This window comes from Microtus pennsylvanicus, chromosome 6 (assembly GCF_037038515.1).
Source record: "Microtus pennsylvanicus isolate mMicPen1 chromosome 6, mMicPen1.hap1, whole genome shotgun sequence".
NCBI lineage: Eukaryota > Metazoa > Chordata > Mammalia > Rodentia > Cricetidae > Microtus > Microtus pennsylvanicus.
In genome coordinates, this window is record NC_134584.1 from 105,313,832 (window position 1) to 105,336,168 (window position 22,337).

The 22,337-nt window shown below is 42.8% G+C and overlaps 1 protein-coding gene across 1 annotated transcript in view; it reads right to left on the bottom strand.

Annotated features, from left to right (window-relative positions):
• Cyb5b (cytochrome b5 type B) overlaps positions 1–19,354 on the bottom strand; it is a 37,285-nt gene extending 17,931 nt beyond the window's left edge. Inside the window, exon 1 of the mRNA XM_075977090.1 lies at positions 18,933–19,354. Within this exon, the coding sequence (XP_075833205.1) occupies positions 18,933–19,100 (168 nt within the window). The 5' untranslated portion in view covers positions 19,101–19,354. The remainder of the gene's footprint in view (positions 1–18,932) is intronic.
• Between the last annotated feature and the right edge of the window lie 2,983 nt (positions 19,355–22,337).

The following is a 22,337-nucleotide window of genomic DNA, read 5'->3' on the forward strand; positions in this document are numbered from 1 at the left end:
TAAACAACAAACTTTTAAAAAAGAAATAAACATGATTAAAACCATGTTGCACTTAACATGGTAAGTACTGTTTGAAATGGAGTCTCTGAATAAAAGGGAGGCTGCATAGCCTGGCCATGAAGCAGGACCGTTCCTTTCTGAACTTTGGTACTAGAAAACAGGAAATGGTAAGTGTATGGCTGGTAATTCACAATGAAAAAGTCCCATTAAAATGTTTTAGAGGTGTCTTGAAAAAACAACAAAAGAAAAGTTTTAAAGGGGTTCAGTGGTTAAGAGCACTTGCTGCTCTTGCAGAGGACCCAGGTTCAGTTCTCTATATAGCCCTCGGTGTCCTGGACATCCCAATGTAGACACCAGGCTGGTCTCAAACAGAGATCTGCCTGCCTCTGCCTCCCCATCACTGAGATTAGTACAGGACACCATGCCTCACATGTAAAAGCTTATTTTCTAACAGGGCCCCAGACCTTAGCACAACCGACTCCATGGTGGAAGTGCCATTCAAGCTGTAAAACAGCACATAGACAGCACTACCTGCCAAAACTAAAACAAAGGCCTAACCCATGATTTTGGGCAGGCCTAAATGTCCTAACCTTGCTTTTTAGAGTCTGTAGCTCCACTTCTGGCTAGCTGTTCTTTTTTATTTTGTTTTGTTTTGTTTATTTTGTTTTCGAGACAGGGTTTCTCTGTGTAATAGTCCTAGCTGTCCCAGAACTAGCTCTGTAGACCAGGCTGGCCTCGAACTCACAGAGATCCACCTGTCTCTGCTGGGATTAAAGGCGGGCACCACCACCACCACCACCACCTGGGCCCGGCTAGTTGTTCTTGCTAACTGAAGTATGTCTCCCCAGGACATGGTTTTTAAAAATATTCATTGCGCAAAAGGCTCAGGGTTACACTGGGATCCCGAGCACTTAGTATAGTTGCAGTCCAGCTAACAAAGACTTTCTATTGAATTAATCCATGATCCAGCAATCTTCTCTGGTGAATAGTCCGAAACTACTTGATTGATTGTTAAGGTTCTAATTTTTGGTTTCGTCAATAATCACCATATTAACTATTTTGGTATTAGTGTGGCCAAAACATACAACAGAAACAACATCAGGGAGGAGAGACTTCTTTTGGCTGCTCCAGAGGCTTTCTAGTCCTTCAGAAGAAGGAAGGCAGGGTAGCGGGACAAGTGATGCAGATTCACACTGTAGTGCTCTGTTCCACAGATCAGGGAGTAGGACTGGAACCAGGGGTTCGGATAATTTCCAAAAGGCCCACTGCAAGTGACCTATTTTTGTCAGCTTAGGCTCGACCTCCTAAAAGATTCACAGCCTCCCAAAACAGTGTCAGCAGTTGGCAGATAAGTGTCCTAAGCCTGTAGGGGGCATCTCTAAGTCAATCCATAATAACTGTAAGATTTACACATAAGTGTGCAAAAGGAATGCTTTACAACACAGTATATTATGCAAAAGCTAGAAGTCACCACAGTGGTCACTTTGGGGGAGGGATACTGGTTAGGAAGAAACACACCTAGAGGGCTACCAGAACTTGGATGGCAGTTTCACGGATGTATGAACTTAGGGAAAACTCACTGAGAATGCTTTTAGGCTTTGGGCATTTTTATATTACAAATTTTAAAATACATCTTCAGAACTGTGCAGCTGACATCAAAAAGAGGAAACACCTGGACATGTCTACTGACTGGACACAAGGTAGAGTTCTTTGAATGTGTTTCACAGCATAGCATTTCCTCCAAGGAATATTTTAGATGGAAGCCCAATTTACACAATCAAGTACAAGTGATTAAAGTGTTTAGCAGCCGGGTGATGGTGGCACACGCCTTTAATCCCAGCACTCGGGAGGCAGAGGCAGGCCTCTGTGAATTTGAGACCAGCCTGGTCTACAGAGCGAGCTCCAGGACAGGCTCCAAAGCTACAGAGAAACCCTGTCTCGAAAAACAAAAACTAGATAGATAGATAGATAGATAGATAGATAGATAGATAGATAGATAGATAGATAGATAGATAGATAGATAGACAGATAGACAGATAGACAGACAGACAGATAGATAAAGTGTTTAGCAATCTTCAAGAAGCAATCTAAAAGCCATCCACACATACAACCGGACAAATAAGACTAGATGACAAACTGATAATACCAGTAGCAGGTACAGGCAGTCTCAAATATTATTAAGAGTTACAAGTTCCTAATTTCAGTACACAGGTTTGGAGAGCGTACTTGTAGACTGCCAATGCATAAAAATAAGCTGTTGTTACTCCTGACATTCACCAGAATACAAAACAAAACAGTTCCACCATTTTGTCTAATTTTAAAGCTTTTATTAAAAATGATAAATACTGACCAAGATGGAATTTGGCCAGGACCAAATTTAGACACTTTGCAGCTGTGTGGTTGAGACACGTGTTTGAAGGGCTTATACAAACAAAACCCAAAGGTTTCCCGTGAGGCTTTATTGTTATTTTCCAAGAACTCCAACTCTCAGAACCTCAGGAAGTTCCCTGGTCCTTGGGCAGGTGGGACTCCCAGGTGAACTTTGCTGTAGCTATTTTATGAGGTCAAAGAAGGGAAAAAAGAGCTAAGACCAGTGTACAAGGCACTCTCCCCCACCTGACTCAAGGGCTGTAAGTCCCATACACCCAACACAAACATTACGGGAGATGGGACTAAGTTCAATTTTAGCCCAACCAGTTCTTGTCTACCAGTCTTTGTGCTGGCTAATCTTCACTGTCAGCTTAACAGGATTTAGGCTCACCTAGAGACACACCTGTGAGGATGTTTCTGTAACTCACCTAAAATCCACCCTGAATGTGAGTGACATGCTACTATGTGCTGTGGCCCCAAAATGAATAAAAAGAACAAAATGAGAAAGTCAGATGAGATCAGCATTCACCTCTCCCTTCCTGACGGCAAACACCATGTGACCAGCCATCTCTCAGTTTCAGGCATCACGCTCTCCCTGCCACGATGGACCATGTTCCCTCAAACTCTGAGTGAAAGTCAGCCCTTCCCTAGCGCCAGTTTTTTCGTCACAGCAAGAAGAAAGTAAGTATTAATACAGAAGTGCTGAATATTGGCCTGGCTAGAATAGTGAGAATAAAAAGCCAGGCACAGCGGCACATGGACTGCAAACCCAGGGCTAAAGAGGCAAAGATACAATTATCAAGAATAAGACCAACCGTGCTGGGCAGTGACACCACACGCCTTTGACCCCAGCACTTAGGAGGCAGTGGCAGGTGGATCTCTGTGAGTTCAAGGCCAGCCTGGTCTACAGATCGAGTTCCAGGACTCTCAGGGATACAGAGAAACCCTATGTCAAACAAACAAACTAACTAACAAAAAACAACCACAGAAGACCAGCCTCAGGGGGCTGGAAAGGTGGCTAAGAAATTAAGAACATGTAACTGCTCTTGAAAAGGACCAGAGTTCAGTTCCCAGTGCCCACATTGCATGGCTCACAACCTCCTGCAACTCCAGGGATTCGACCCCCTCTTCTGGATTCTGCAGACACCTGTACTCACACATTCACACACACACACACACAAAATAAATATTTTTTAAGATAGTGAAGACAAGTTCAGATGAGGTAACTTACAAAAAGTGCCTCTGCTCTACTTCCCATTCTCCCCAGTTAAGCACAGAAAGGACAGAAAACTGAAATACTGCTATAAAAAAGAGGAGAGAGTCCCTGAGATGAGAATGCAGGAGGTGCCCATCACATGGCAGGACATTTGCACTGTGGAGGGAATCAAACTTGGGTTTATTTATTGTGTGTGTGAGTGTGTGTGTGAGCACCTCAAGTCACTTGTATGGAAGTCCAAGGACAACTTGCAAAAGTCAGTTCTCTCCTACCATGTGGATCCTGGGAACTGAACTAAAGCTTCATAGTAAGCACCTTTACCCAGTGAACCATCTTGCTAGCCCAACTTTCATTTTTCTTTTTACTTCTTCAGAAGAAGAATGTCATAGTGATATATAATACCTTGTATGCTAATTTAAAATATTTTAAATTGTCAAATAAAGAAAAATTTCTAAATGAGATTTTAACTTCATCATTGGTTGTTCAATTATTCAAGAACCCTCAACTACTAGGGGTAGAAAGATGGCTCAGCAGTTAAGAACACTGGCTGCTTTTCCAGAGGACCTGGGTTCAATTCCCAGCACTCACATGGCAGCTTATAGTCGTCTGTAACTTCAGTTCCAGATCTGACACCCTCTTTCTGGTCTATATTGGCACCAGACACATAAAGGGTGTACAGACATACATGCAGGCAAAACATCTATTTGCATAAATTTTACAAATTCAAAAGCAACTCAACTACCTCAAAAACTTCCACATTAAGGTTTGGTAATAATACTTGATTCTTTTCAGTAGGACAACCCTGCATCTATGCACCAGACTTCAGTGTAAGGTTGTGAGGGAATGCTGATACCCTCCCCCAGTCTGACAATTTTGTCAACTACAGCTTCTGACAGTCCAAACCTCTTAGCAGCTTAAAGCCTGTAACAAAAAGGATACTAGAACTGTGCTATATTTAAGCCTCATTATTCAAACCAATTAAAAGCTATTTAACATGCAAAACTCCTATTAGTTGAGAGCTACAGACATGTTACTATACTAATAACACTCCAGATAGAATTGTCAGTTATCTCATTCATTGAAAAGACAATCAAGGCAGCAAAGCATTGAGACAGAGTGGAATAAGGAACAACCCTGGAGGCCAGAAATAGCTGTGACAATTTCAGTCTTGTAAACTTGATTTGTATTTTATATATGACTAATAGCTACTAAAACCATGTAATTAAACTACCAAAACCAAAGTCTTCAAGAAAAAAAGTCAACAAAGCATCAGAGTTTAAAAAATATTCTAGCTAATAAATGCAGAATAAGCAGTGTTTTTGTGATCCCAAATTAGGGAGAGATTTTGTTTGTTTATTGTTCTGAGATAGGGTCTATTTTGTAGCTCTGGCTGTCCTGAAACTCACTATGTAGACCAGGCTGGCTTTGAACTCACAGAGATTCACCTGCCTCTGCCTCCCAAGTGCTGGGATTAAACTATATCCTGTTTAGGAAGAGATTTATTTATAGTACCTTTACCCACTTGCTTCCCAAGTGATTTGTATAGTGAAATATTTTAATTCTCATCTTAACTCTTTGTGTAGAGAGCATCTGTGACTTAAAGGTTTGCCTTACACTTGTGGTCTTTACAGTGTTGAAAACTGATATGCACTCAGCAAAAAGCACACTTCAAATTTTTAGCTTTTTGAGACTGGTGATAAACAGTATGATACTCTCTAAAGGGGTGATGTGGGATTCCCCTCTTTATGCTCTGGTTACCATTGATTACTAAAGAAACTGTTTGGCTTATAGCAGGGCAGAACTTAGCTAGGCGGGGAAAACTAAACTAAATGCTGGGAGAAAGAAGGTGGAGTTATAGAGAAGCCATGTAGCCCAGGTAAGACACAGCCTCATAGCGATACACAAATTAATGGAGATGAGTTCATTTGATGGAGGAAGGTCATTGGCTAATAAAGGAACTGCCTTGGCCCATTTTATTGGTTAGAACATAGGTAGGTGGAGTAAACAGAACAGAATGCTGGGAGGAAGAGGAAGTGAGATCAGACTCCACAGCTCTCCTCTCGGGAGCAAACGCCTCAGAGAGACGCCATGCCCCGCTCCTGGGCAGACACACACGATGAAGCTCCGACCTAGAATCTTTCCCAGTAAGACCGGTGCTCACAGTTTATTAGAGATGGGTTGATCGGGATATCAGAATTAACCAGTAAGGGCTAGAGCTAAAGGGCCAAGCAGTGATTAAAAGAATACAGGCAGCCGGGGTGTTGGGGACGCAGCCCCGCCGCTCCTATTACTACATTCATTTAAGATATGAGTCAGCCAGAAATATGCTTAAGGTATTGGCCAAACAGTATTGCAAATAATATGATTTCTGTGAGATTATTTCGGGGCTAAGCAGCTGGGAACAAACAAGCGGCCTCCTACTACAAAGGACACTGACAGGGAGCTACTTCCCAGTTGGCCATCCAATCATGAGGACAAACAGCTGCAACTCAATAATACACTACACAGTATTTAACAATTATAGGAGACACTCAGTGTTTACTTTAAAAAAAAAAAGGCTTTGGTAACTGAACACAGTGGTACACACATGCAATACTGATACTTCTGATGTGAAAGCAGGACCTGGAGTTCAAAGTCATCCTCACAGCAAGCATGCAGTCAGCTTGGGTTACAGACAATTACACTGTAGTCGAGGCTTTCTCATGAAACTGAGGCAGGAAGATTATTGCTTGAGCCTACCAGTTCAAGACCAGCCTGGTGTTAGGTAACACACTGAGACTTATAACAAACACCCCAGCACTCAGAGAAACAGAGGCAGGTGGATCTGTGAGCTCATGGCCAGCCTGATCTATATTGAGTTCCAGGACAGACAGGGCTACACAATGATGCCCTGTCCCAAAATAAAACAAAAATGTTCTTCTTTACAACTCCATCCTCTCTCCTTCATTTGTTGAATCAAGAAAGAAAATCAGTTCTCAATTTAAAGAGTGTAGGATAAATTATTCTCAGCCTTTCTGAGTAAAAACGATGTTCTGTGGGGAGCCGCAAGTTGTGCAATAACATATTCAGCTCAAGAGCAAACCAAAGCAAGGCTTAAGCCAGATCCAGGATTTTTTATTACTCAATATTTGCCCCATACATGACCCATGGCATTTAAAGCTCTTACCACTTTCAAGCTTGCAATGTGATACCCAAAACAAAAGTTTTACTCACCCTGTTCCCAGGAAAGCCAATTAAGGCAGTTCAAAGTCAAAAGCTCAACATTTTTTGTTTTTCTTAGGGAAAGGGTTTTTGTTTTTTTCTTTTTCAAGACAGGGCTTCTCTGTGTAGCCCTGGCTGTCCTGAAACTCCCTCTGTAGACCAGGCTGGCCTCAAACTTGAACTCACAGAGATTAACCTACCTCTGCTTCCTTAGTGATGAGATTAAAGGTGTCACCACCCAGTCAAAAGTTCAATTTTTAATCCTTGCACATATGACTATAGGCAAATAATGCCAATGCTAATAGGTCAGAAATCCCTGTGTTGAACAACCCTACATCTAAGGCTCAGGGTACATCCTGGAAGGAGGCCAGAAAGATTACATGAGCCAGAGGACAGGCTACCTGCTGCTAGACAGGGACTCTGCACACATGAAATCAGTGCACAAGCCCCCACTCCCAGACGAAGAGCTACAGGTGATGAGCTGCTAAGAAAAGAATCAGTTTTCTCCAGGGAGGAGCCTCCTGATAGGCTACTCAGTCCCAAGTATCAGTCCTAAACACATGTACATATGAGCAATGCTAAAGGAGGGTATGAGAGGAGTTGGGGAAAGAGACTGAGGGATAAAACTGATATAATATACTCATGTACTAATTTACAAAAAAAATCTTTAAAAAAGAAAATGTTGATTTATTTTATTTTGCTTTGTTTTTTGAGGCAGGGTCTCTCTGTATACCCCTGGCTGTCCTGGACCTCTGCAGACCAGGCTGGCCTAGAACTCACAGAGACATGCCTGCTTCTGCCTCCCTAGCATTGGGTTAACAGGTGTGCATCACCACACCCAACTCTCTGGGTTGATGTTTTTTTTACCATCAGTGTGGACTGGGGAGATTGCTCAGTTAGTAAAGTGCTTTCCAGACGCAGACTCACCCATGTGAAAAGCTCAGCACAGTGGCATTTGCTTGTAATTCAAGAGTAGGGAAAGCAGACATGAGGATTCTGTTCAGTGACTGTCTCAAAACACAAGGTAGCGCCTTCACAATGGCTCAGATGCTCATCAAACCCAATGACCTGAGTTCATTTCCCATGACCCATATAGTAGAAGGAGAGAACAGATTCCTAAAAGTCATCTGCTGATTTCTACATGTGTGTTACGGCATGTCCATGTGAACAAACACATTTTAAATAAATAAAATATTTAATCATAATAAAATGTCTTTTTTTGTTTGGTTGGTTGGTTTTGCTTTGTTTTTTGTTTGTTTGCTTGGTTGGTTGATTGGTTTTTTGAGACAGGGTTTCTCTGTAGGTTTAGAGCCTATCCTGGAACTAGTTCTTGTAGAACAGGCTGGCCTCAAACTCACAAAGATTCGTCTGCCTCTGCCTCCCAAATGCAGATTAAAGGCGTGCACCACCACCTGTAATCATAATAAAATTTCTAAAGAAAAATAAAATGTATCAATACCACACCCCATTCATTGAAAGAAGAGAAAAACAACCCAATAATCTAGTGACAAAAGAAAGCATTTGACAAAGTTCAACACCCTGACAAAAAACCTAGAAAACTAGAAAGGAAACTTCAGCAATATAATAAAAAGCACTTATAAAAAACATACAAAATACTCAAAAGTAAAAGACTGTTCTTTAATTAGTAACAAGATGAGATGCCAGTTCAAGACTGCTGTTCAGTATTGTACTTAAAGTTCTAGCCAAGACACTTAGACAAACAGAGATCCAAGTAAGAAGAACGAAAGGAAGAAAGAGAAAAGGAGAAACAGAAGAGTTCAAACAATCTACAAGAAAGATATAAACAGCTCACTAAGTCAGCAAAGTTTTGTTGAATAAGCTCAAAAATTGTTTCCATAAACCAGCAATGAATGATCTGCACCCCCAAAAGAAAGAGAGAGAAAGAATGGGAGAGAGGAAAGAAAAGAAAGAAATCCTACTTAATAGCATCTAGAAGGATTACTACCTAATCCTTCTACCTAAGTTCAATCATAACCACAGAAACTCAGGTTGGCCTTGAATTTATAGTAATCCTCTTGCCTCAGCCCCTGAGTACTGGGATCATAGGCATGAACCAGCACAGTTGACTTATATGATCCCATTTTTAAGGGTAAAATTCATAGCACAGAAATCAGAACAGTACTGAGGCTAGGAACATTGGGGAATTGTTGCTTAATGGGTACAGTTTCAGTTTGGAATGAGAAAGCTCTGAAGATGGATGATGGTTATAGTTGCAAAAACATGTGAACATACTTAATGCCAAACTATATACTTAAAAATAGTTACAATGGTAAATGTTACATGGAGAAATTTATCACAATAAGAATGCTTTTCACTCAAAGCATAAAGGGCTGATGAGATGGCTCAGTGGGTGATGGTCCTTGCTGTCAAATTTAATGACCTGAGTCCATGATCACCAGAAAGGTGGAAGAAGAAAGTGACTCCAGAAAGTTCTTCCTCTGACCTTCACATGTCACTGTGGTATAGCTCACCTACCCATCCTTCCACCCACATATAAGTAAACATATAAATTAAAAAGCAAAGAGTAAGTTAAGGAAGACAGGCACAAAAGGCATTATGATTCAACTTACATAAAACAGAATGATTCATAGACATGATTGGAGATTACCATGAATTTGGAGAGTAGAACGGAGCGTTGTTTCTTAGTGCTCACAGAGTTTTTGTTCAATGTGATGAAAAGCTTTGGAAACAGACTGCAGTGATAGCTACACAATACAGTAAATGGATTGTACAGGTAAAAGTGGTTAAAATGGAAAGTTAAAACCAGGGTTGGGGTGGCCCTCAACTCCCAACACTCAGAAAGTAGAGGCAGGCATATCCCTCAGTTTGAGTGAGTTTCAGACAGCCATGACTACATAAAGAAACCCTGTCTCAAGCCTGGCAGTGGTGGTGCATGCCTTTAATCCCAGAACTAGGGGGTAGAGGCAGGTGAATCTGTGGATTCAAGGCCAGCCTGGTCTATAAAGTGAGTTCCAGGACAGCCAGAGAAATCCTGTATTGGAAAAAAACAAACAAACAAACAAAAACAAAAAAAGAGAAAAGGAAAAAGCTAAGGGTATAGATGAGTCAATCTTAAACATTGCAAAAGTAAAAAAGGTAAAGATAGTTTTACATATATGTACATATAAATAAACATATACACTTACTGTTATAAAACAGAAGCTTAATTTACATACCAACAGTTAACATAGCCCCAAATTTGCTTTTGTCTAAATCACAGCCAAATAAGATAGGAGAGTGGGGCTAACCTCAGTAATCTAGATTGGTTGTCTATAATAATTAAGTCTACTGGACAATAAAAGATTTCTTCCTTGGCCTAGAAAGTGGCAGTGTGCTTATCAAACACACAGATCTGATTCTTAGCAGAGCAAAAATACGACAAAACATAACTCAGTAACAACAAAATTCACAAGGAGCTGGAGAGATGCCTCCACAATTAAAAGCACTTACTGCTCTTGAGGAGGACTCTTTGGTTCCCAGCACCCACAAGGAGCACTTATGACTACTTATAAGTACAGATCCAAGAGACCCACCTTATTCCAGCCTCTACTGGCTCCTGCACTCAAGTGCACAGATACACATATATACACAAAATGAACAAATCATATACACAGGAGCTAGAGATACATATAGTTCAGTCATAGAGTGTTTGCCTAGCAAACCCAAGGTCCCCAGTTCAGTCTCTACACTGAAAAAAAACAAGATTTCCACCTACTTCGATTAAGTAAAACCTGGTATTATACAATACATAATGCCCACTTTCTTTAGCACAAATCTCTTGTGTGATTAGTTTTGGGGTTTTATTATAGTTCAGACAGTTCTCAAACTCAAGAATTTCCCAATCCAGCTTAATAGGTACAGGAATTTCAGATAAGTGATACCACAGATGGCTTGCATTTAAATCTCACATAAGTTACTATATAAACTAACAAAAAAGAAGTAACAATTGACTGTGTGGTCTATATATTTTTGCCCCACTCAAGCAAAAATAATCAATTAAAACACTGTATGAAGGATCTTAGTCAGTTCAACTAATACCAAATTCATCAACACCAAAGACTATGTGGTATGAAGCAGAATTAGTCTAAATTCAATTAGTCTACTAAATACTACTGGTAGAGGACAGAAAAATCTATGCTTTAGAAGGGAAATAAAAGAACAAATTACTAATGGAAATTTATTCCAGATTATTAGGTCTATGGAAAGAACAGGACTGATGGACTGACAAGAGAATGTGAGGAATGACAATTACAGTATAAAATTCTAGCTGGAAAAAAATGATTCAAGTTGTCTGTGGATGGAAATTCCATCCTGATACAGTAAAAATGTGGCAAATGGAACTCTACTGGAGACCACCTGACTTGGAAATGGACCTGAGAAACATTAGCTTGAGGAAGCTGCAAAAATTAGGCTGGACGACAAAGAGCAATCTCTAGCCAAATACATTATATCACCAAAGCCAAATACAAAGATTAAAGTGTGGCAGGGAAAAGAAAGATAACAGAGCTAGGGAGTGAGGCGAGGAAATGATGGCATTTGCCTGGGATAAAGTGAGACTGGTAAGACAGGGGTGTTGAATAGGAAACAAGTCTGATGCCAAAGGGTGTAACCTGGCAACGTCACCAAACTACCTACCCCGAGTCCCAAATTCAGGTTTACGAATTCCAACATAACCTGATAACCTTACCCACCCCAGATCCCGTTGCTACAGATAGGGATCTTCATGGAATATCACAATTTCAATTAGTTAATTATTGTAGGTGATGCACACACATGCCAGACACAGCACATGTGTGGAGGCCAGAGAACAACCCTGTGAACTGGGTTCTCCTCCCCGTCGGTCTCAGGAGTTCAGGTAGTGAGACTTGCACCACAAAGGCTCTACCAGCTGAGCCATCTCCTAGAGCCCAGAATTGTCATTTCATTCAATGTCTGTCTTTACCACTAGACTATAAACTCTTAGGAATAGGGACCACAGTAGCCTTCTATGTAACTGAGACAGAACATGACACCTAAAACAGGACGACGTGTGTGTGTGTGTGTGTGTGTGTGTGTGTATGCATGCCTACACACCACTTAAGTAACAATTGAACTGTGTTTTATTGTTGCTACCTTTTTTTTAATCATCCTTATGAAAAGCCACTAAAAATGATTAGTCAAACTGATGTTTTCAGGGTATATCCTAGAATTACACCAAATAGAGACTATATTCTTTGCCTTGCTTCAGGCAAAGCCACTGTCTCCTACATATGATAGTAACTACTGCCAGCTCATTTCTGCTACTCCTAGGCATCTAAGTCACCTTTAACTACTCAAGACTATTTCATCTGTCACTTAGCATTGCAAAGATGTGGCTGGAATATGGGAAGTTCCGGGTTTGATCTCTCCACCAATAAATAAATAAATGTTGTTGGAAGTAGCATAATTCTATTTTATTTGCAAAAAAACGTAAGTTACTAAGCTCTTTATGCTGGGTACTGTAAGTCTTTATGTGCACTATTTAAATTACTAGTCAAAACCACCCTACAGGGCTAGAGAGATGGCTCAGTGGTTAAGAGCATTGCCTGCTCTTCCAAAGGTCCTGAGTTCAATTCCCGGCAACCACATGGTGGCTCACAACCATCTGTAAAGAGGTCTGGTGCCCTCTTCTGGCCTGCAGGCATATACAGACAGAATATTATATACATAATAAATAAATATAAAAAAATTATCTCCAACTTAAAAAAACACCCTACACAGAAGGTACTACTACCTCCATCCTACAGATGAGGAAGGCTCTTTACAGTGTTGCTTACTCAAGTTGCACACCTTGTAAGAAGTAAAGAAGGACACTTGAACCAGGCACTTGGGCTATAAAGTTGGCCTCCAGCATTAGAAAAGGATGCTTTCAGGTAGAAACAACAGTTTGTGATATGTAACTAACTCCCGTACATACAAACACACATACACACACACAACAGTAAAAACTTAATATTAACATTTTTAATTTTTAAAAAAAAGCTGGGCATGATGATATACAGTTGCAATTCCAACACTTAGAAGACTGAGAATGAGGACTGAGTTTGAGGCCAGCCTAGACTACATAGGAAGTTCAAGACCACCCTAGGTAACTTAGAAAAACCTTATCTCAGGGGGAAAAAAAATTATGGACAGGCATGTCAGCCCATTTCTTTAATCCCAGCACTATTTAGGCAAAGGCAGGAGGACCAGCCAACCAGGGATACAATGAGACCCTGTTGGAAATTAAACAAAACAAAAAGTGGAAAAAAAAGTATTTAAGACTGAAAAGGTATCTTACAAAAAGATGGCCATAAAGCCTGCTGACTGAGGTGTCTGTCCCATCAGTGGTGCAAAAGGTCCTTCTGTCTGTGTGTTGCTTTCATTGGTTAATAAAGAAACTGCCGGGGCTGGAAAGATGGCTCAGAGGTTAAGAGCACTGACTGCTCTTCCAGAGGTCCTGAGTTCAATTCCCAGCAATCACATGGTGGCTCACAGCCATTTATAATGAGATCTGGTACCCTCTTCTGGCCCGCAGGCAGACATGGAAGGAATGTTGTATACATAATAAATAAATAAATCTTTTTTCAAAAAGAAAGAAAGAAAGAAACTGCCTTGGCCTGTTGATAGGACAGAACTTAGGTAGACGGGGAAGATGGAACTGAATGCCGGGAGAAAGAAGGGCAGAGTGAGAGAGGATCACCATGAAGCCCCCAGAGTCAGCCATGGTGAATCTTTCCCGGTAAGCCACTGCCACTTGATGATATACAGATTAATAGATATGGGTTAAATTAATATGTAAGAGTTAGCCAATAAGAAGTTAGAGCTAATGGGCCAGGCAGTGATTTAATTAATACAGTTTCCGTGTGATTATTTCAGTTCTAGACAGCCAGGACAAACAAGCAGCTCCTTGCTACAACACAGGTCCCACAGCCATTTAGTCCCAAATAAACACACACAGGTCTACATTAATTATAAACTAATTGGCCTACTATCTCAGGTTCTTATTATTAACTAATTCTTACATCTTAAATTAGCGCATTATTCTTGTCTGTGTTAGCCACATGTCTTGATACCTTTTTCAGCGAGGCAGTCACATCTTGCTTGCTCCACGTCAGGCTTCCTCTCTGTCTGGGTGATGACTGCAGATTGAAACTTCCCTCTTCCCAGAATTCTTATTGCCCCGCCTCTACTTCTTGCCTGGCTACTCATCAATCAGTGTTTATTTAAAATACAAGTGGCAGGGTACAGACCATTGTCCCACAGCATAAAGCCCATGAAACAGCACCGAAGGTCGTGAGTCATCAGGGAAGTCAAAACTATATACCACTGCTTACCCATCAGAACAGCTGAAAGTAAAATGATTTACGTGTCAGCAAAGACAAGCAGATGTTAAAGAACACAAAATGATGTGAACGCTGAGAGAAGCACTGACCACTGCCTACAAATTTACAGTTATATTGCTTCACTCTTACCAACTTTACTACTGTGTGATATTTGGTTTGTGATTTAACAAATAAAGCTTGCAGAGCTAAGTCACTAGATGCCATGCAGTGGTGGCGCATACCTTTAACCCCAGCGCTAGAGAGGTGGAGACAGGAAGGGATATGGCTGGGTGGAGAGAGGAGTATAAGGCAGAAGGAGTCAGGAGCTCAATGCAGTCTGAGGTTGCAGTCTAGGCAGGCAGTCTGAGGATGCAGGCTGAGGAGGCAGTCTGGGGACAGGATAGCTCCTTGCTCTGAGCATTGGTACAGCTAAGAATTCTAGTGGCTGGCCGCTCTGCTTTTCTGATCCTTCAGCTTTTCACCCCCCATAGCTAACTCTAAGTTTTTATTATTAAGAATAATTAAAATTCATGCTACATACTACTAGGTATACAAATGGAAATTTATGTCTACAAAGAGATTTGTGCATGAAAATTCATAGCAGCTTTAGTCATAATGGTCAAAAACTAGAACTACCCAAATGTCAATCAACAGGTAAATAGCATATCCATACAAAGAAAAAGAACAGATAAAAGATGTGAAAGACATACACTATTCTACATTAGAAATCAAATCAACGGCTACACTAGAAATGGTAGAAATATTCTTGATTTTTTTGTGGTTACAAATGTAACATTTGCCAAAACTTAAATATGCAACTTTATATCCAATATCTGTATACTTCATTGCCTATATATAAGATGTTAATAAAATTGACTTGGGGTTAGAATTTGAAAACTAGATACTGATATATACACCCCAAATGTTTACCAACAGGAAACTGCCTACATTAATTAGGTTATCTACAACAAATCCTCTCCAACAAAAACTAATCCAAGTGTTGATATGGAAAAGTCCTTTAGGTACTGTGTAGTTTGAATGAGAATGCCACCCCCACACACACACACACAACACTCATATTATGTGACTGCATTCTTAGTTGCCAGTTAGTGGAACTATCTGGGAAGGATTAGGAGGTATAGCCTTGTTGGAGCAGGTGTGGCCTTGTTGGAGAAGGTATGTGACTGGGAGTGGGCTTTGAGGTTTCAAAAGCCCACACGAGACCGGTCTTGCTCTTTTTCTGCCTGCAACTTGTGGATCAGCTACTGCTCCTATGTCATTCCTCATCATGATGTTCATGGACTCAGCCTCCAAAACTGTAAGCAAACTTCCAATTAAAGACTTTTTTATAAGTAGCCTTAGTCATGATATCTCTTCACAGCAACAGAACAGTAACTAAAACAGATACACAGGTTAAAAAACAAATGCATGGGGCTGGGGAGATGGCTCAGTGGTTTAGAGCAGACTGCTTCTTCCAGAGGATCCAGGTTCAATTCCCAGCACCCACATGGCAGCTCACAATGTAACTCCAGTACCAGAGGGTCTGACACCTTCATACCAACACACATAAAATAAAGTTAAATAAAAAAAAATTTTTTTTAAATGCATGGGCCAGGCTGGTGGTGCATACCTTTAATTCTAGTACTGGGGAGGCAGAGAAAGGGTGATTTCTGTGAGTTCAAGGCCAGCCTGATCTACATAGTGAGTTTCAGATCAGCCAATGCTTCATAGTGAAACCCTGTCTCAAAAACAACAAAACAAAGAGCAAGCAAAACAAAAAAGCAATGCAGGGGATGGAGAGATGACTCAGTGATTAATTGTAAAGGCTTACAGAGGATTCAAGTTAGGTTCACAGCACCACATCAGGTGGCTCTTCACTGCCTCTAACTCTAGTTCAAGGAGATCCAACACCTAGCCTCCACAGGCACCTGGTGTGAGTTACCTACCAAGACAGATTTACTGGATTCTGCATAGTTCTCTGGCCATTTTACCCTTTTTCTTTCTTTCTTAGGTTTTTTCGAGACAGGGTTTCTCTGTGTAACAGCTCTGGCTGTCCTAGAACTAGCTGTCTTGAACTCATAGATGTACCTGCCTCTGCCTTCCAAGTTCTGGGGTTAAAAGTGTGAGCCTCCACCCAGCAGGTAATGCTCATTACCCTTATCACCACTATTCTGGTCCCAGTGTGCTCCTTGTCTTAATTACAACATCTTCCTTAGCTATGCCTCTCAATCCTACCCTTGTCCTCCAGCGCTGCTTTCTCAACAGACCTGTCAGAATGGCCCAATTAACTTGCATTATATCTCGCTTCTTCTCCAATGATTTCTCATCTCAGAACAAAAATCAAACTTCATTCTAAGACCATCAAAGCTGGAATATGATCGGCCCACTATTCATCCAACCACTGTAGCCTCACTGACTGTCCCCAAACATGCCAGACATAGTCCTACCTCAAGAGAATGCTCTCCCTGCAGACGTCGTCTGGCTCTCGCCCTCACTGCACTCCTGGCCTTTACTCACCTTGATGACATTATCTCTGGCCTTCATACCAAAAATGTCAAGCCCTCGTCTCCACTGTCTCAGCACCCTCCTTCTTAGCACCTCTCTACTATCTAACCATGGGTTACAACCCATTCATTCACTCTGCTTACTGTCGGCTTCCCAGGCATTGCAGACTCTAGATGGCACAGATGTGTACCCACTACTGGATCCTTAGTTGCTAAAACAGTATCCGGCACCAACTACAGGTTTAATATTTGCCTAAGGAGATGAATGAGCAAGCTTGGAATGAACAAAACAGGGATAGAGATTATGATGGAAAAGGTTAGCCAGGAACAGCTGACTGCAGGCTGAGCATGGCCGTTCAAGCGTGTCATCTCAGCACTCAGGAAGCTGACACAGGAGGATGGCAAAAATTCAAATTCAAGGCCAGTCTGGGCACCATAAAGCCAGCTTGGGATACAGGTAAGACCCTGTTTTAAAAAACAAAACAAAACAAAAAAAAACCACGCCAGGCGGTGGTGACGCACGCCTTTAATCTTCGTACTCGGGAGGCGGAGGCAGGTGGATCTCTGTGAGTTTGAGGCCAGCCTGGTCTACAAGAGCTAGTTCTAGGACAGGCCCCAAAGATAGAGAGAAACCCTGTCTCAAAAAACCAAAAAAAAACAACAAAAAAAAAAAGGACAACAAAGAAACAGCTAACTGCTGATAAAAATCTATATCTCAAGCTTCAAGCGAAGCCTTGCCTACCAGATGTCATCTCTAGCTACTCATTAGCATAATATCCTCTTTGCAAACTTCACACTGAGACTCGGGAGGGAAGGTGTGGCTCTTGGAAAACAGTCCAGAGGCAGGGTTGCCCGGCATGTGCTGGGCCTACAAAAGCCATCTCCAACACCACACACAAAAACATAAATTAGCTGTTCTCAAAACAAAGCTGTGCTATAAGATACCAACCATAAATGTATTATTTTATTAAAAAAAAAAGAATAAAACGAGCACACAAATCAAAGCTTCCAGCTCATCTTTAGTGATGGCTCATCACTGGTTCCCTGAGGTTGGGAATGACAGCAAAGGAACAAAAGGGGACAGTTCTGAGGAATGAAAATGCCATTCCCTCAGAGGTGATTACATGGCTGACGGCCTGTCAAACCTAAGGCTATAGATAAAATTCAGGGGACAGAGCACCCGACAAGCATGAAGGACTGGATCCCTAGTGTGACACACATGGGGATTACAAGTTCAAGGTCTACATAGCTGAGATGAAAACCAGTCCGGGTCACGTCAGACACTGTCTCAGCAAGAAGAAAAAATTATCTGTTGTACAACAGTCACAAAGAGATCTTGGGTAATGAGATTTGATCTGAAGAGTTAAGAAAAAGGTTTGGGGATCAGAGAGTTAGCTTAATGGTAGAACACTTGCCTAATATGGCCAAGGCCAAGGTTCAATCCCCCAAACCTTAAAAATCTTAAAAAAAAAAAAATGAGGGCATAGACGGTCAATGGCAAAAGGGAGGAAATCATAGCTTCTAGGTCAACTCAAAATAGGAGTGGAAAAGATTTAAAAAAAAAATCAGGCCACCATTCATTAAGCCAGGACTCAGGAAGCAGAGGCAGGCAGATCTCCCTGAATCTGAGGCCAGCCTGGTCTACATTTGCAGTTCCAGGACAGACAAGGATATACCATGAGACCTTGTCTTTAACAGCAACAAAAATTAACTGACTAGTCAGGAACTCTCTGCTCCGCTGGAGAGAGTGCTCACTGGTTAAGAACAGAAACTGCTCTCTCAAGGATCCAAATTCAGTACCCAGAAGGCACATCAGGAGGCTTACAACTTCCAGCTACTCCAGCTCCCGGGGTTTGGACCTCTGGCCTCTGCATGCACCGAAACGCAGGCGAACAAGCCCTCGACACAGACATAATTTAATTTTTTTAATTAAAAAATAATCTCTGTTTCTCCTCATGAAAATAAAAGCCCCAGAGGCATTATTTCCTAAGACATACTTTCTGGAAAGTTAGGGGCTGTTCTGAAATGGGTTCGTGGGAATTAGGTCGTTCAGTGTGACCTTGGGAGTTCTCGGCCTCTGCGTGCCTCAGTGTCTCTTGCTGGAAAACGGGTCGATGTCCTGGCACGTGCTCTCGCAGACTGCAAGTGCTCCCTGCCGCCCGAGGCTGAGCCCGCTCCCGCCTCCCAGGAGGTCCCCCCTAGACGGTCGCGGTCCCTGCCCGGCGCGCGACGACGGCGCGTGGCCCCCAGCCCTCACCCCGGCCGCCCGCCGCGGCCTCCCGCCTCCCAGACCCGCACCTCGCTGAGAAAGCGGGTGATATCGTAGACTCGCCCGTGGATCACCATCCACGTCTCCTCCTCGGTGTTTCGCTTCGCCACCTCCTCCAGTCGGTAGTAGGTGACAGAGGGGTCGCAGCCCTCGTCATTCCCGCCGCTGCCGCTGCCGCTGGCCTCTGGGGTCGCCATGGATCCGGGTCCCTGTCCACCGCTATCCGGGGTTCGCCGGCTAACTTCTTTCAGGCCTGGCCCGCGCAAGGCCCTCGCCGGCTTCCGTAACCGGGTAGAGCCTGGTCCGACGCCCAGCTAACCAATCAGCGCCGTCCAGCCCCTCCAACCTTGCCAATCAGATACCGTGATTTTGGACCCGCGCCTAAACGTTGCCGGGTGACAGCTATCAACTCAGGATTGGATTCCGTTCCCTTTTCCCTCCCCTCCACCCTGGGTCCCCCGAGTCCCCGGAAGCTCGTTCCCCCCTCGATCTTCGCGACCAGAATTGCAGCCCCGGGGTGACGACTTTGCTGTCTCCAGACTTGGAGGGAGCCGGTAACTCTTGGTTCCCCTTAAGCTCCAAACGACTCGACAATAAAAATGGGTGTGATGACCTCTGCCTTCCTTGTGGAGACGCTTGACACACTAAAAGGGAGTGTGTAAAGAAAGGTCTGCGCACACGGCCGTCGCGGTGTCAAGTGCAGCAGGCTTTGGACACCAGGACTGTACCCCAAGTTTCCTCCACAAATGACAAAGTGATCTCTAATAGAACCCTTCAGTGACCACGGCCTGTCTAGACTTTTAGTTTCCAAAGGACCTAAAATAGGACTTACTCTAGATGACCCCTGCTAGACGTCTAGGTATTTCGGAACGCCAAGTTAAAGTTCAGGGTTGTGAGCCTCTTATCTTGAATCGCCTTTAAAACTAATCGACTGTACGATCCACAATCTCAGAGAACGTAGACAATAAAAGGACCCCAAGAGAGACATATGTGGATCTAATCTACGTGGGAAGTAGGAAAAGATCTACTGAGTAAATTGGGAGCATGGGGACTATGGAAGAGGGTAGAAGGGGAGGGGAGAGGAAGAGAGGGGAGTGGAGAAAATTGTATAGCTCAATAAAAACAATAAAAAGATCTAATAGGCTGATCATCCTGAAATGTTTTGATTGTATCACTTTACAGCCTACCCCTCGGGACTGTCCATAACCTATTTGCAATCTCTTTCACTAATATTTTACTTAATTACCTATTTATTTTGACATATGTCACTATGTAAGCTTGACTGGCCTGGAACTCACAGAGCTCCACATGCCTCTGCCTCCCAGGCGCTGGGTTAAGAGTATGCGTCATCATGTGTCACGTCCACTTTCCTACTTCCTAATTACACAAACTCTGGGTTGTAGTCTGTTCTATGGCCGTCATAAAATACTGACCAAAGCTAGCTTGGGGAGGGAAGGGCTTATTTGGTTTGTAGGTTAAAAGCCATCGTCCAAGGAAGTCAGGAAATCAAAGAAGGACCTGAAGCACAGACCAGAGGACCTGCTGCTTGCTGGCTTGCTTCCAGGCTCTTGTTGAGCTACCTTTGCTGTGTAGCCCAGGCCCACATGCCCAGAGATGGTGCAGCCCACCATGGCACGGGCCCTCCTCCATCAACTAGCAATCAAGAAAATGTCCTATAGAGGGCTGGAGAGATGGCTCAGCGGTTAAGAGCATTGCCTGCTCTTCCAAAGGTCCTGAGTTCAATTCCCAGCAACCACATGGTGGCTCACAACCATCTGGAATGGGGTCTGGTGCCCTCTTCTGGCCTGCAGGCATACATAGACAGAATAATGTATACATAATAAATAAATAAATATTAAAAAAAAAGAAAATGCCCTATAGACATGCGCACAGGCCAATCTGAGGAAGGCCAATTCTTCATTTAAAGTTCTCCCTCTCTAGACCTCCACTCCAGGGTCTTCCACAACCACTAAATTCAAACATTTAGATGCATGTCAGGGCTTGTTTTTTTTTTCTGAAAACATACTACATCACAAATTTTAATTAATGGGGTTTGAGGGAGAAGGTCAACATAAAAGGCAATGCTCTTTGTTGTGTTTTGATTTTACTTTTCTTAGTTTGTGGGTAGGTGGTTTACAAACATGCATGTATGCCCATGCATGCATGCCTATGCATGCATACGGAAACTGGAGGAGTTTGACAGATGGCTTCTACATTCCCCTACATGCTCCCTTGAGAGAAGGTCTCCTACTGAACTTGGAGCTTGTTGTTGTCAGCAAGCTCCCAGGACTGGCCTGCCTCTACCAACACCAACCCAGAACTGAAATTGCAGTTGTATGGGGGCCTGCCCGGCTTTTAATGTGGGTATGGGGACTTCAACTTAAGCCCTCACATTTGCTCAGCAAGACCTCTTCTTACCCGTTGAACCCCATTTGTGACTTTTTTCACTTTTCTTATTGTTGGGGGCTGCCTGTGGCAGTCAGAGGACAAGTTGTAGTCAGTTCTTGCTTCTACCACACAGGCTCCAAAGACCAAACCCAAATCATCAATCTCAGTGGTAAGCACTTTTACAAGCTCAGCCATCTCTCTGAAGCTCTCTGGTTCCTATCTTTTATTTTGGTTTTGGGAGTTTGGGGTGTTTGGTTGGTTGGTTGATTGGTTTGGTTGGTTGGTTCAGGGTCTTATTTAGCCCAGAGTGACCTCAAACTGACCATGTAGCCAAGGGTGACCCAAATTTCTGATCCACCTACCTTCACTTCTCAAATGCTAAGAGTAAATGTGTTGTCGTCACCTCCAGCAAGAAACAAACTCAGGAAGCTTGTAGTAATAAGGAGCGGCGGGGCTGCGTCCCCAACACCCCAGCCGCCTGCTCGGCTAGCTTATGCCCGAAATATCAACACACAAACTGTATTCTTTTAATCACTGCTTAGCCCTCTAGCTCCAGCCCTTACTGGCCAATTCTGACATCCCGATCAATCCATCTCTAATTAACTGTGAGCACTGGTCTTACGGGGAAAGATTCAGCATGTCTGACCTGGCAGCTTGCTTCATTGCGTGCATCTTCCCGGGAGCAGGGAGCATGGTGTCTCTCTGAGGCGTCTGCTCCGGAGAGGAGAGCTGTCGAGTCTGACCTCACTTCCTCTTCCTCCCAGCGTTTTGTTCTGTTTACTCCTCCCACCTATCTCCTAACCAATGAGAGCCAAGCAGTTTCTTTTTATTTAACCAATGACCTTCCTCCATCAGAAGCTGAAGGTGTAGAGATAGAATGCTTGATTAGCATACCTGAGGCCCTGGGTTCAATTTCCAGCTCTGAATAAAAGGAAAAAAAAAATCCAAAAAAAAAGCTCTGAAATAAACGAAAACAAGGACACACAGATTCAACAGATACAGTATGCTGCAAACGTGTGCGCGTGCGTGTGTATATGCGTACGAGT